The 13870-nt window shown below is 54.4% G+C and overlaps 1 protein-coding gene across 1 annotated transcript; it reads right to left on the bottom strand.

The window, feature by feature from the left end:
- Positions 1-7858: 7858 nt before the first annotated feature.
- On the bottom strand, positions 7859-13486 carry CST8 (cystatin 8). Its single transcript, XM_007191914.1, has 3 exons — positions 13256-13486; positions 10090-10203; positions 7859-7942 (listed from the first exon to the last, which is right to left on the bottom strand). The coding sequence occupies exons 1-3, from the start codon at positions 13484-13486 to the stop codon at positions 7859-7861; spliced, it is 429 nt and encodes a 142-aa protein (XP_007191976.1).
- Positions 13487-13870: the final 384 nt, after the last annotated feature.

Here is a 13870-nt window from a genome sequence, read left to right as displayed (position 1 = left end):
CGGCTGCCTTAGGGGGTGCGGCCAAAGGGCAGCTGGGACTCACGGGGCTCACTGCAGGGGCAGGGTGGTTTTTAAACAACTTTACTGAAATATAATTCTCATACCATACAATTCAACCATTTAAGTGTGCGATTCAATGACTTTTAGTATCTTCACAGAGTTTTACATCCAAAACCACAATCGGCTTTCCCAGCAAGGCTGAACCAATACCCTCCCAATCTCCCCGCCTCCTTCCAATCCTAGGTAACCTCGAATCTGCTTTCTCTATAGATTTACCTATTCTGGACATTTCCTATAAATGGAATCATACTGTATATGTCTTGTGGTGTATGGCTTTCTCTTAGCATGTTTTCAAGGTTCATCCGCGTTACAGCATGAATTGCTACTTCATTTCTTTTTATCGCTTAATAACTTTCCTTCGTGTATGTGTGTACTGTGTTTCATCTATCCATTCACCAATTAGTGGACATGGGGGTTTTGACTACTTTTTGGCTATTATGACTAACGCTGCTGCAAACTTTCATATTTGGGCTTTTGTGTGGACATATGCTTTTATTTCTCTTGGTATACAGGTCAGAGTGGAATTACTGGGTTACCTGAACTCTGTATTTAACTTTTTGAGGGACTGCTAGATGGTTTCCCAAAGTGGCTGCAGCATTTTACCTTCCCATCAGCGGTGTATGAGGGTTCCATTCCTCTACATCCTTGCCAGCACTGGTTACTATCTCTGTATTTATTTATTTATTTACATTTCGGCTGCATTGGTCTTAGTTGCAGCATGTGGGATCTTTTGCTGCGACGGATGGGTGGGATCTTCATTGCAGCACATGGGCTTCTCTCTAGTTGTGGCATGCAGGTTTTCTCTCCAGTTGCAGCACACTGGCTCCAGAGCGCGTGGGCTCTGTAGTTTGCGGCAGGTGGGCTCTCTAGTTGAGGCGCTCGGGCTCAGTAGTTGTGGTGCGTGGACTTAGTTGCCCTGCGGCATGTGGGATCTTAGTTCCTTGACCAGGGATTGAACCCACATCCCCTGCCTTGGAAGGCAGATTCTTTACCACTGGACCACCAGGGAAGTCCCACTATCTCTGTTTTTGATGATCACCAGCCTAGTGGGTATGAAGGGAGACAAGTGGTTAGACTTTGACAAGTGTGACGCAGAACATTTTAATTTCCATAATATCAAAGAGCTCTTGCAAGTAATTTTTAAGAAGACAGAAATCCAATAGGAAACTTGGAGAAAAGTAATCAACACAGAAGTCACAGAAAAAGAAATATAAATGTCTTTAATACATGTGTGAAAATATGCTTAGCTTCCTTAACAACAGAAATTCAAATGAACCCAACCATGAAGTGTCACTATTCTCCTACACTTTGGAAAAAAGTTAAAAAACAATGACAGTGTCTGGTTGATAAGGCACCTTCATCAGCATTGGTAGAGTAGGAATCCAATGTCTTTGCTCAGGGTGATTTAGCAATCTCTGTTAAACATTTAAAAGTTACATAGCCCTCAACACATCCACATGCAGGAGTTTGTCCCACAGAAATATTTGCCTACATGCACAAAAGGGCATGGGGACACAGTTTTTTCTTGGCTGGAGTAGAGTAGTTATTACCTAAATTTTTCTGTCTTTATAGACTGCCCCTATCCCGGACCTTCAGCTGGAGAGAGCAGGCTTGGGTTGGACAGAGGAAAAACACAACTGTTTGCAAAATGGCATCTTCACCAACTTTGTCAGCACAGATCAGTTTCGACATCCTAGGCAGGGTTTAGGTGGAGGGAAGGGACGCCCCGTGGGTACTTGGTGCGCAGGGAGCGTCACAACCTGTATCAGAGGCTGTGCTTGGGGAGGGAAGGGGATCACACTGACACGGGTCCCAGTCAGAAGCTTGGGGGGGCTGAGGGGTCAGCCAAGGGCCTTGGCCCCTGTTGCTCCACAGTTTCGGCCATCAGCACCTTCTCCACTTCTTCACGTGGACCATTGCGTCTTTGTCATTCTTGTATAAACCGTGAGAAGCAGATCAAGACAAGTCTTGGACTCCTCTTCCACCCGGATCGATACAGGTGAACCCTCCTCGGCAGAAATTCTGGAGCCATTCGGGCTGTAGGGCCAGATAGCGTTACTGAAATAAGTTGTTTGGTGATTTATTTCCCCTTTCTGCAGGCCTCTGTCCCTCCACTCTGAACCACCCCCCCCTCCAAAGCTCTCCACCATCCACCTAAAGTCATTCCCGACCTGCAGGATTGAGGGTCTGCCGGAGGCGGGGAGGCTGAGATCTCCCCCTAGGAGAGGCCCCCATGAAAGGCTGTGCAGCTGAGGCCCAAACTCCGCCATGAGGGAGCCCTGTTACGTTCAGGCCAACACCCTCGAAAGCAAAGAGCCTGGAAGGAAAAAAGCCCCATCACCTTTCTCCACATCCACGTTTGCTGGCCGCTTACCAAGGCAGGTGCTAAGCAAGGGCAGCAGAAGCTAGGACGGCGCCCAGCCCATCTGGGCTCACAGGAGGCACCGCCGAGGGCCAGACACCTGGCTCCAGTCCTAGTTTGGGGAAGTTGCCCGTCCTCACCTGCACTCAGCCCGGCTGTGTGACATAGTTCCCGCCTGGCTCATCTCAGTCGGCAGTTCTTACAGCAATGCCCTTCAGTCTTGCTCCAGGGGTGGCTGAATTGGGAAAGATCCTGCAGAAATCACCCTCATTTCATCACAAATCCCCTTTCGTCAAGAGGAAGGCCACGGTCCAGTCCCCAGCACTTTGGAGCAATCCTCTGATCTGCGGCCTGGCTCTGGGCCTCTCCCATGGGTGAAGTTTGCTGTGACACTGAGCAAGGTGAAGCTAGGTCCACCACACAGCCAGTTCCATCTTGGCAACAGTCATAGCCCCACATTCTTGCTTTTTCCACGGGCAAGGTGAGGGTGAGAGAGTGATTGCAGAAGGGGCTTCTCTGCGTGTGCCCAGGGCGCTGACCTTGAGGCCTTGAGGTTCCCGGCCAGGAGGTGCAGGCAGGGTTCTGGAAGCAGAGCAAGCTGGGCACTGGGCATGTGCACACCTCGGGTTGAGCCCATCAAGTCAGACAGCACGGGGGCCTGTCCCTGCAGTGTCCGTGGTGGGAGACCATGTGGAACAGGAGACCAGTTCATTGCCGTTGACAATTCTTTTCCTGAGAAAGGCCCCCAGGTTCACATTCCTGTCCTCATGGGGGGAAGGGTAAACGCTGCCGGCACGCCTAGTGTCCAGATAAGAGTTGGGGACGCGCAGACCCAAGCCCTCCCCATCCTCTGGTTCAAGGACCCTCTGTTCTTTGGGCAAGAGCCTTGCAGTCTCTGTTTTGTCCCTGGCCTACTTTGAAGTTGCAACAATTAAACTCTGTGTCAGCCCAAGAACAAAAGTGACCGTAGAACTAATGCTTTTCAAGTCTTTGGTGGGACGAGGCTGACAGTGAAAAGTGGGAGGAGGCAACAGAGGCCAGGGCTCAGGTCTCTGCTGCCAACTGTCCCTAAGGCCGCTCGCCGGCCTGACCCCAGCAGAAACTTGCAAATGTTGTGTCGGCACATGGATAGCAGAACCGTCAACCTCCCCCGCTGTAACAGACGTACATGCAGCTGACCCAGCACATCGCCTGGTCCTACCGAGACAGCAGGAATTCTGTCCTCTAAGATGAAGGCTAGCAGACTGAGGGCCCAGTTACACCATGAGGGCTTTGAACTAGAAGGTGGCAGCGTTGGGACAAGAACTCCATCTTCTGTGCTGGCCTGTGGCTATAACCCTGCCCTCGAGGAGCCAGCTGCCTATGGCTCAGACATGCTGGTGTCTGGGAGGTGGTCACACAGCCCACCCTGCACCTGGCCTCACTCCCCTGGCGGGGGGCTCCGTGACTCAGCCAGGACTCGTCTCCTCGTTCTCAGACATGCTCATGCCCAAGAAGGGAGGCTGTTAGCTGGGACTGGTACCCAGATAGCCAGGATCTGCCTGCAGAGACTGTAAAACGCTGTGGGGAGAGGGCCTGCCCCCTGCCAAGCCTGGCCCCGAGCTCCCCTGCGAGTGTCCTGTTGTCCTGGGCCCCTCTGTCCTCTGTTCTCCATGGCTTCCTGGGCTCCCATCCTTCCACGGCCCAGGCTGGGCCCACAGATGCAGCCAGGAGTCAGGAGGCCGCCCGTCATGGGGGGCAGCCCACCGAGGGTGGGGACATGGTGCGTGAGTGCCCATGTGGAGTCTCCGCCGGTGGGCAGGGGGTCCAGGGTGGGCCATGGGTGGGCAGAGCAGGTGGGCACAAGATGCTCGGGGCACAGTGGGCGCACAAGGGCACCGTCCGGTCCCCGCCGGCTTGGTCACCGGCCCGTAGAGGGGCCATCCAGGCCCAGCAAGTTGCCTCTCCTTCCAGATGATCCACACCAGTCAGTCTGCAGGAGGGGATGGTTCCCCTGGGGGGAGCTGAAGAGCCTCTGGCTGGCCCTAGGTGACATCCACGGCAGTGCGTTGACCTGGCCCTGCACGTCCAGCAGGGGCCTGGTGATTGGGGCAGAGACGGGCTTCTGTGCCAAGTATGCTCGAGTGCACTTGACGGGCCGTTGACTACAGGAGGAGGGAAATGTCCTGCTCGGTTTGGTTTTGGGACAACACTTGCGGGGTGGCCCTGGCTGAGATTGGAGACGCCAGGAGGGAAGACAGGAGGGGTTTATGGCTAGGCCGGTGCAGTGGCCTCCCTCCGTCCAGGACCTGCCAACGAATCGGGGAGCCCTCCATGGTGGACGTCAGGAGAGCTGGCAGGAGTGCCGTTCACCAAGGAAAGCAGCCTGCGGGCAAGGGACCCCTGGACCGCAGAAGGCCCGTCTCACCCCCTGGGCCTCTGCTCCGGCTGCAGCCCCACTTCTGCTTACTCTCCTCTCCCCTGGCTGAGTCCGTTGGTCTCGGGAGAGGACCCAAATCTTTATCCCATGTGCCTTGGAAACAGATCGGCCTTGTTATTTCATTCCCGGGGTCGGAGGGGAACCGCTACTTTGCTGGCCTGGGTCCATCCTAGAGCTCCCACGTAGCCACCCCCCCCATGCCCTGCGCATGGTGGGCACTGGTGGCCACTCCGCACACTTCCAGTGCCCACGTCTTGACCCTTTGTCCCTGACTCCTCTGGAGACCCTAGAAATGCACCTCCTGTGTCTGCATGTACCTACCACATAGAAAGGGGAACACCACCCGCTAGGCGCTCGTGGGTTATGAGTCTGTGCCCCTCCCCGTGGGCTCTCAGTCCAGCAGGGCCTGGGAGCCAGGCGGTCCCCACGCTGGCCTGGGTCAAGGCGAGCAGACCTGGGGTGTGGTCAGCGGTGTGGCGCCCAGTGGACACGGCAGAGCTGGGACAGGGCTTACATCTCTGAGACCAGGACCAGCCTGCACCCTCCCCACAGCCCACCTGGCCCTTTCCCAGGTTGGAGGCCCTGAGCTCCCTGCTGCTGCTACCCAGGTGATCCCCGGAGCACCCACCCCTGGTCCTGGCAGCTCTGGCCTCATCTCCCACTGGCCTGCGGGGTCTCCACAGCCCGGTCCAGGATTGGGCTAAATGGATTCCTTGTTCTCGCAGAGGATGGCCATGACTGGTCACCAGCTGGAAAGGCCTTGGGTCCCCACAAGGATAGGGGCAGGGCAGAGGGCGGGACCCCCAGACCAGTCCGGAGCTTGGGCAGCCTCCGAGGCCACGTGGCCAGTCTTGTTGGGCGGCATTTCCTTGATCTCTGTGGCCTTCCAGGGCCCCTTTGCTCCTGCGTCCCAGACTGAGGCGGACAGTGTTGGGTCCAGGGTGCAGGGGGGCTTCAGCAGAATGGAGTAGAGGCTATGGGTCTGACCTCCCACCGGGGAAGTGAGCACGTGTGTGTGTGTGTGTGTGTGTGTGAGAGAGAGAGAGAGAGAGAGAGAGAGAGAGAGAGAGACTCCAGTAACATCTCAGCAGAAAGGACATGAAACCCAGCAAGGGAAAGCGAGGCCAGCCTGGCATCTTATTCCATGTGAAGAAAGAGAAAATGAAAAGAGACTTGGAGAGACAGGTTGAAAAGAGGTGAAATTAGATTAAATTTTGATATAAGTTAACACACACTTAGAAATAGGCCTGTTCGGGGTATCTCTGTCCACGTGGGAGGAACACCTGTACCAGCCGGGGGGCAATCACCCTGCCCCCAGCACATCCGGCTAGCCCCGCACTGTCCCCTGCCCGCCTGCTGCAGACACCGGATTCCTGCAGTTCCCACCCAACTGTCCGGAAGGAAGGACCATCCCAAGAGGTTGGTCCCAAAAGGCTGTCTTTCCTAAGGCGCTTACATGTGCCTCGCGAGCAGGGGGGGGATGCGCAGCTGTGGTCCGACCCGGGCACCAGGGCTGGGCAGTGGGTCTACTGCTCCTGCAGGGGGCATCCCACCAGGGTATCTGGGGGGCACTTTTGGATGCAGCCCTCCTGGCCTGAGGGGAAGAGTAGTTTTTCATCAGGATAAGTGTATTAGGTCCAAGTGATGTTAAGCCTGTTTCAGATCCAAATCCTGGGCCCTTACCTGGGGGAGGCTCCAGGGTTGGGGGCAGAGCAGGAGTTGTGTCGGAGGAGAGCGGGGCACACATGGGTGGGCTGGGAAGAGAGACTAGGGGGGCTGACAGGGGGGAAGAGACAATCAGAGGAGAGGCAAGGGCTCTGCAAGGTGAATGCCACTTGTCCCCTGTCACCCCAGGTGGCATGGTGTCTCCAACCGTGAGACCTTAATTTGGAGGAACCAGAGACAAAAGAAGTGGCCTTTTAGTCCCGAGGCCTCATTCTGTCTGGGGCAGGAATGCTGTATCCCCGCCACCCACCAGGCCCTGAGGTGAAGCCCTGAACGTTGGAAACACAGTTGGTCTCCCAAATTGTACCCAACAGCACGTTTAAAACAGCCTATTTATTTTTAAAAAATCTAACTGTGGTAAATACATATAACATCGCCCATCCAAACCATTTAAGTGTATAGTTCAGTAGTGTTGAGTATATTCACAATGTTGTGCAACTGATCTCCACAAGCTTTTCATCCTGTGAAATTAAAACTCTATCCATTAAAGAATGCCCCCTCAGACACACCTATTTTTAATGATTACTTTCTTTGAGGGAGTTTTATCTCCTGTTATCATCTCTATTTGTGTACTTCCTTCTCCACATACCCCCATCTCTCCTCCATCTCTCTCCATACACACACCTGCATATGCACACCAGCACACACCTGCACACACGTGCACCCACAGACACATGTGAACACTGCAGCTTCCTTTGAAGGCCTTATTGTCCTCACCCCTCTAGATCTGTGACCACTGTTGACATTTACATAAAAAGAAACACAAATTCTCCCAATTCACAGAGCCCCCAAGGGGAAGACTGCTGCTTCTGCCAGGGGGTCTCCCAGCTGCGTCCCCCTCATCTCCCACTGGTGACCCATCCACTCGGGACCCAGGGAGAAAGGGGCCTCAGGCCAAAGGAGGCTTCCAGAAGGAACCTGTGAGTACCCACTGCGTTCAGCCCTCTGTGGGGCGGTGGGGGGGGGGGGGGTGGATTACCAGATCAAAAGGAGATTCCTTCCCAGGGGTGTGGTGGGAAATGGAATCAGACCTCACCTCACCCTCTGTGCTCAGTGACAAATGTTCCTTATTCCTGGGGGCGGGCCATCATGCCTGACAAAGGCAAGTGGCCTCCCGTGAGGCCAGGAAGGAGGACTTGGTCCCGCCCATCTTTCGTTACCACCTAACCTGAATCTAGAAAGCAGAACAGCAAGCAGGGTGACATGTATGAGGAAAGTGTGCTGGTGACGACTCACAGGCCATTGCTGTTTCACAGACAAAGGAAGGGATGGTGGTAGGAGCTCCAGAGCCCCTAGGCATCCACACACTTCTTCTTCATCACGGTGAAATCACCGTGCCACGGGAGTGCGCCCACCAGAAAGGTGCACATTCGTCTCTGAAAAAGACCACCACCACAGCAAAAGTCAGCAGTGTGCCAAGAGGAAGAGAAAAAAATGGCTCTGTTGCCAGGTGTCAGCTTGGGATGCTAAGTGTCAGCTTAGGAATGTGTTGGAAGACGTGTCATCACCCATCAAGGACTGTCCCCAGGAATCTGCTGGCTGGAGGCTGCAGACCTTTGTAGCCACCAGCAGGTACCTGGAGTGGTATCTGTCCCCGTCCCACCCACGGATAGACAGCAAATATTAATAATCATCATATTTTGGTGGGAGATCAGATGTAACCTTGATTTTATTTATTATTATCTATTATTTGAATCTATTATTTGAATTTATTATAGTAATGGGTCAAAGAAGAAAAAATTATTCAATAAACTTGGTAGATACTGAAAGAATAATTGATAGAAGGAAACATTCTTTTTTTTTTTTTTAATTAAAATTTATTTATTTATTTTATTTTTGGCTGTGTTGGGTCTTCGTTTCTGTGCGAGGGCTTTCTCTAGTTGTGGCGAGCGGGGGCCACTCTTCATCGCGGTGCACAGGCCTCTCACTATCGCGGTCTCTCTTGTTGCAGAGCACAGGCTCCAGACACGCAGGCTCAGTAGCTGTGGCTCACGGGCCTAGTTGCTCCGCGGCATGTGGGATCTTCCCAGACTAGGGCTCGAACCAGTGTCCCCTGCATTAGCAGGCAGATTCTCAACCACTGCGCCACCAGGGAAGCCCCAGAAGGAAACATTCTTAATTTAAAAAATCTTGGTAAAGAGGGAGTTGGAGGAGCTTCAGAAATCAATACTCGATACAATATTTAGTAATAAGGTATAAATACTGAAGAGAATCCCATTAAATCCCCCAGGAATAAGAGAGAATGCCCAGCATTACTCCTCTTCAGCATTATTCCAAACACTTGGAAAGAAAGGAACAAAGTTTTCATTATCGATAACTGTGTGCTTTAAAACCGAGATGGACCATGGAAACCTTACAGAGAATAAAAGAGCTTCCTGAAGACAAGTTTCCTTAATTCTCTTTAATATTTTCTACAAACAGGTAAAAAGCGACAACTTTCCCTTATCCACAATGCTCCCAGTAGAAAATATAAGCTTCAACCAACCATACTTGTACTACCAGGAAAAGATAAACAAAACTAACATAAAAGATAAGATGGCATCAGACACGCTCCCTGCTTGAATGTTTGTCCTTGAAGGGCCTCTATTCTGCTGGAAATGATGGAATTTGTTCATGGCGAGCTCACAGAGGCAGTTTTAGGCTCCTGTCAACGGGCCCTTGTGGTTGCATGGAGCAGCGGTTCTGAGTATGGTCCCAAGGCCAGAGCAGCAGCCCCGGACCCCCAGCCTGGGGAGCTCGTGAGGAATGCCAGGTCTTGGATTCCTCTCCAGACTTACTGAATCAGACTCTGCAGGGGGAAACCCCACCATCCAGGTGTGTCAAGGCCGCCAGGTGATTCTGACATGGCTCACATGGAGGACCACTGAGTGTGAAGGAAGGGGCCCACCTTCAGGGAGCCCGGGGCCTTCAACAACCTCAGAGGAAGCCCTTGGATGAGCCCCGGGCACTCCCACCCTGAGTCAGAAATACAGGCTCGAGGCCAAAAGCCCTCAGGCCATGTCAGCCCTCTACTGAGAGCCTGGGGCTCTTCCCTGACATTTGTGGAAACCATGGCTGAGCCTGGGAGGGTGGGGACACCACTTGGCCTGGTCACTGCTTAATCTCCAGCATCCAGAATAGCGCCAAGTGCCGAGTAAGCTTTGATGGGCGGCTGAGTGAATGGACTCCCTTTTGTGCCTTCACAAGGATGAACGACTGTGGGGCTGGCAACAGCTGGGTGGTGCATCAGGGTCCGAGAGGGCAGACTCTCGGAATGTGTGTTAGCAAGTTTTCCTGCACCAGGAGCCTGGAGGGATGGAGTCCTTGCAGTAAGAGTGACCTTGACAGCATCCTGTCCCTAGGACAAGGGGTCCTCCACATCCTGCTGCCCTGCACCCTCTGCTCTGAAGGCCACAGGGCTGACCACTTCTGGGGCGAAACACTGGGACTGATGCTGACCTCAAGGAGAGGGTCTGTGTACCCCAAGTTCTGCCTGGGGCTCAGAGCAGCCAAGACCATCGCAGACAGTTGGTTTGTCACCTACCTTTTCCAGTTTGACGTTTTCATTAACCATGCAGTTTTCATTACCGTTTGGAAGCTTTCTGCAGTTGGTGCGGGCAATTACAGCATCAATAAAGTATTCCAGACGATCTGTGGCCTATTGATTAGCAATCATGCAATTTTGTTCAAAAAAGCTTTTTCTACTTTTTAAAAGGTTCAGCTAACCCTTAACAAATTGCTCTCACTCTCATTCTCTCTCCCTATCTCCTCCTCCCCTCTCCCCCTCTCCAAACATATCTTTAGGGGATGGCCTATAATGCCCACCACACGCTGATACCACCACTTGGAGCTGGATTCCCCGGGGGAAGGCCCCATCCAGCCTGGGGCTTTCTTGAAGGCAAGACCTTCTACTTCCAGAACCTGGGCTCTCCTGGGCCCGGGATATTACCAGTTCACGTGTGCCCCATGGGAACAGGCCCCTCGACCACATAGGACCCCCTCCCTGAGTCCCTTCCCACACATACCCCCCTCAGATTCTGTCATCTGAAATCCCCCGTCCTTTGGGACTTCCCCACCCAAGGCCCCTCCCACCATCCCAGGGGCCCACGTGGCCAGGGTTTGTCTTCCTGTTCTCTGAGTGTTTAGGAAGCAGAACAGCAGTGATTGACAGAATTTGCTAACACTTGAGTGAGGTAAAGCCTGCTCATATGTCCGTTTAAAATCTGCTCCCATCTGGTTTTAAAAGATTACAGCAGGATTTAGAGATGGCCAAGCCCGCCACCCAGAAAATCCTTCTCCCATCAGCTCTTGGAATCACAGAAGGAATAAGGGCCGTCCTTCCGCAGTGGTGTTCCAGGCTTCGCAGGTGGGGTCCCTGGCCCGACAGCATCAACATCACCAGGGAACTTGATGGAAATGCAGGGCTTCGACCTACTGAATCAGAAACTCCAGGGGTGGGCCCCGCAGTCTGTGTTTGAACAAGCCTCCAGGTGATTCTGATGACCAGTGAGGTCAAAAAGAAGATGACAGCAGGAGATGAAAGGTGTGTCTGCAGCTTGGGTCCAGGTTCACCTGGACTCACGCTTTTCTGCCAGGCCTTCCCTCACTGCCAACTCCAGCCTTTAACGAGGTCGTATGACGTCTTAGTTTCTTTCCAAAGAACTAACAAGGGTGACTGGACTGTAGTGGGAGAAGCTGGTTAGCCAGCTGGCAACTGACCCGGGGCTGAGACGGGGGCGTCGGGTACTAGAACGTGCACCCCTAACAGCCGTCCCCACTCCTCCTACCTCCCAGAGGGCCCGGCCTCTCTGCTCATCCGGCCACAGGAAGGAAGAGGATGGCTGTGTGCTGATTCCAGGGAAACGGGAACCTGAGCACTCACACCCCTTTCAAGGTGAGCTAACCAGAGTGACAGATTCAAAGCCCATATCTGATCATATGGATCCCAAGAACTCCCTGACCTAATGTTTCTCTGGCTTTTCATCCTCCTAAGGTGGCCTGAAAGTCTTGCCCACAGCCTATGAGGCCTGGCCTGGCCTGGTCACCGCCCACCCGTCTGGCTGCTCACACTGGCTCCCTAGGGTTGCTGAAATGGGCCACGCTCCTTCTTCCCCTCCGCCGCACCCCTAAACACTCCCCACTCCCCTCCTGCGGCAGATGCCATGGGTGGGGCCCCAGGCACCCACCCACGCTGTCACTTCCCGGGGCTCCCTGTTGCCATCAGGAGCCAAGGGCTCCTGGAGCAGCTCGTAGCCAATGACAGGTGAGAGTCTGTGGATGAGGAACCCAGCTCCTCTCCTGCAGGTGGCCCAGCTCGGCGGTGCTGCCCCCTCTCCCCAAGGCCCCAGGGACCCTGAGCCCAGATGCCCTTGGTGGTCACCTGCTCAGTGGCTCCCCTGCACTGGCCACTTCCCTGCCCCCTCTCAATCCTCTCCAGGCTGCCTGGTGCTTCCTGGATGGCCTCTCAAATAAACCACCTCACTGGAACACTAGCACTAGGGTCTGCTTCTGGGGACCCCCCAGAAAACACTGCCCGCCAGCCTCCTTCCCCTGCAGCCCATCTGCCCTCGGGCTGCACCTTCATCTCTCCCTGGGGAGGTGGTGCTCAACCATGACTGTGTAGGGGACCCAGGTCCCACCAGCTGTCTAAGGAAGCCCCCTGATGCCTGGCCCCAAGCACCACGCCACAGACAGCATCCCAGCTCTCCGGCCTAGCTTGGCAGCCTGTCTTCTAATTGGTCCCCTGGCTCCCTAAAGGCTGTGATCACTTGCGTCCATCTCAGCCCTATCTAGAGTGGCTGGCATGGAAGGGCTGCATGCCCATGATGCATGGGTACCAAAGGGGAGAACTGTGAAGGGGGTGTGGAAGTTACAGGAGCCAGGAGCCTTAACTTCAAAGGGCGGTGGGGTTGTCCCTGATGGAGTGTGCAGCCATCAGCCTCGTGTGCTGGGAACACCGTGTCGATGGCTCACTTGTGCCGGGATGTGGGGTCACGTGTAGACTGGCCCGGCTCCTGCCAATGGGGGCAGTGTGGAGTCCGACACCTGGGGTAAGTCTTTCTCAATGGCCTGCCTGCTGACTCTCTTTACAACTCATCCCTGCAAACCTCCGGTGCAATTATGCCCCAACCACCCGACTGAGGCTGGAAGTCAGCGGAATTTCAACCCCAAGGGCCTCTTCTTGGACTTGGCAGGCGGGGCCATGTGGAGCGTCACCCACATGGGAATCAAGCGAGCAATGTCTCCCAGCCTTGGGCCACCTGAGGTCCTGCGAGGAGGGGTTCTGTGGACAGAATGTCTCCACTGCCGCTAAAGAAATGTAGGACTGACAGAATGAAGGAATCTGGGAGGAGGCACTTTATGAGCCTATCTATTTGATATCAATCCACATTCCATGGGACGTGGATAGATTGAATGTCGCCCAGGGCTGCATTATTACAAAATATTCATGGCGCTCAACTTGTCTCCCAGCCTTAGCAAACACGGATCACAGACGTGTGATTTGCAGTTTGGGATTTAACTGAGTTCACAGGTTGGGGCCCCTAGGACAGAGGTCGCAACGCGTGGAGAAAAGACGCTGGGCGTGGGGTCCGGCGCTCGAGTGTCCAGAACCGCTGGGTCCCGGTGATGCTCACACGCCCACTCTCTCAGCCTGGCTTCAGTCTGTGCTGCCAGAAACAAATATGCAAATTGGGAGGAAGCACCCTTACCTGCAGCTGGACCTGCAGCACCTTGACCACCTGGAAGAGGCATTTGTCCTTGCTCTCCTTGTTGTATTCCTGCATGGCGAACCACAGACACTGCTTCACATTGCCACTTGAGGTGCTGATGGCCCTTAATTCCCTCAACACCTTGCCTGTGTTCTTGTATAGGAATGTGCTATCCACCAGGACCACCGGGATGGTTAGCAGGAGCAGGCAGGACCCCCAGAGTCTGGTCATGGTCCCTCCTTCCGGGGGCACAAGTGAACGTCCTCGTCCTCCCAGGGCTGGAGCTGTGGGTGGGGTGGGGTGGCCACGGATGCCACTACAGGTCCAGAGATCTTACCCTGAGAACATCAGCCCAGCTGGATGAAGACAGAACTGTCAGGGTCACCTGGTGGGGCTCCCCCTGTCTTCCAAGGAGCCCTGCCCACGAGAAGCCAGTTCAGGAGTCCCCCCCGCCAGCCTCCTGCTCTTCTCCTCCTGGGTGGCTCTGTAGCTCCAGGGAGAGCGCTTAGAGCTGGCGGGCCCGCACCTCCCCTGCGAGCCTCTCCGCCCACTCCTGTTTCTGTGTCTCAGGCCTGTAAGATGCGGCTGTGAAGGGTGTCGCTGCCCTGAGGTCTC

This window comes from Balaenoptera acutorostrata, chromosome 15, assembly GCF_949987535.1.
Source record: "Balaenoptera acutorostrata chromosome 15, mBalAcu1.1, whole genome shotgun sequence".
Classification (NCBI taxonomy): Eukaryota; Metazoa; Chordata; class Mammalia; order Artiodactyla; family Balaenopteridae; genus Balaenoptera; species Balaenoptera acutorostrata.
This window is presented reverse-complemented; position numbering and strand designations above follow the sequence as displayed.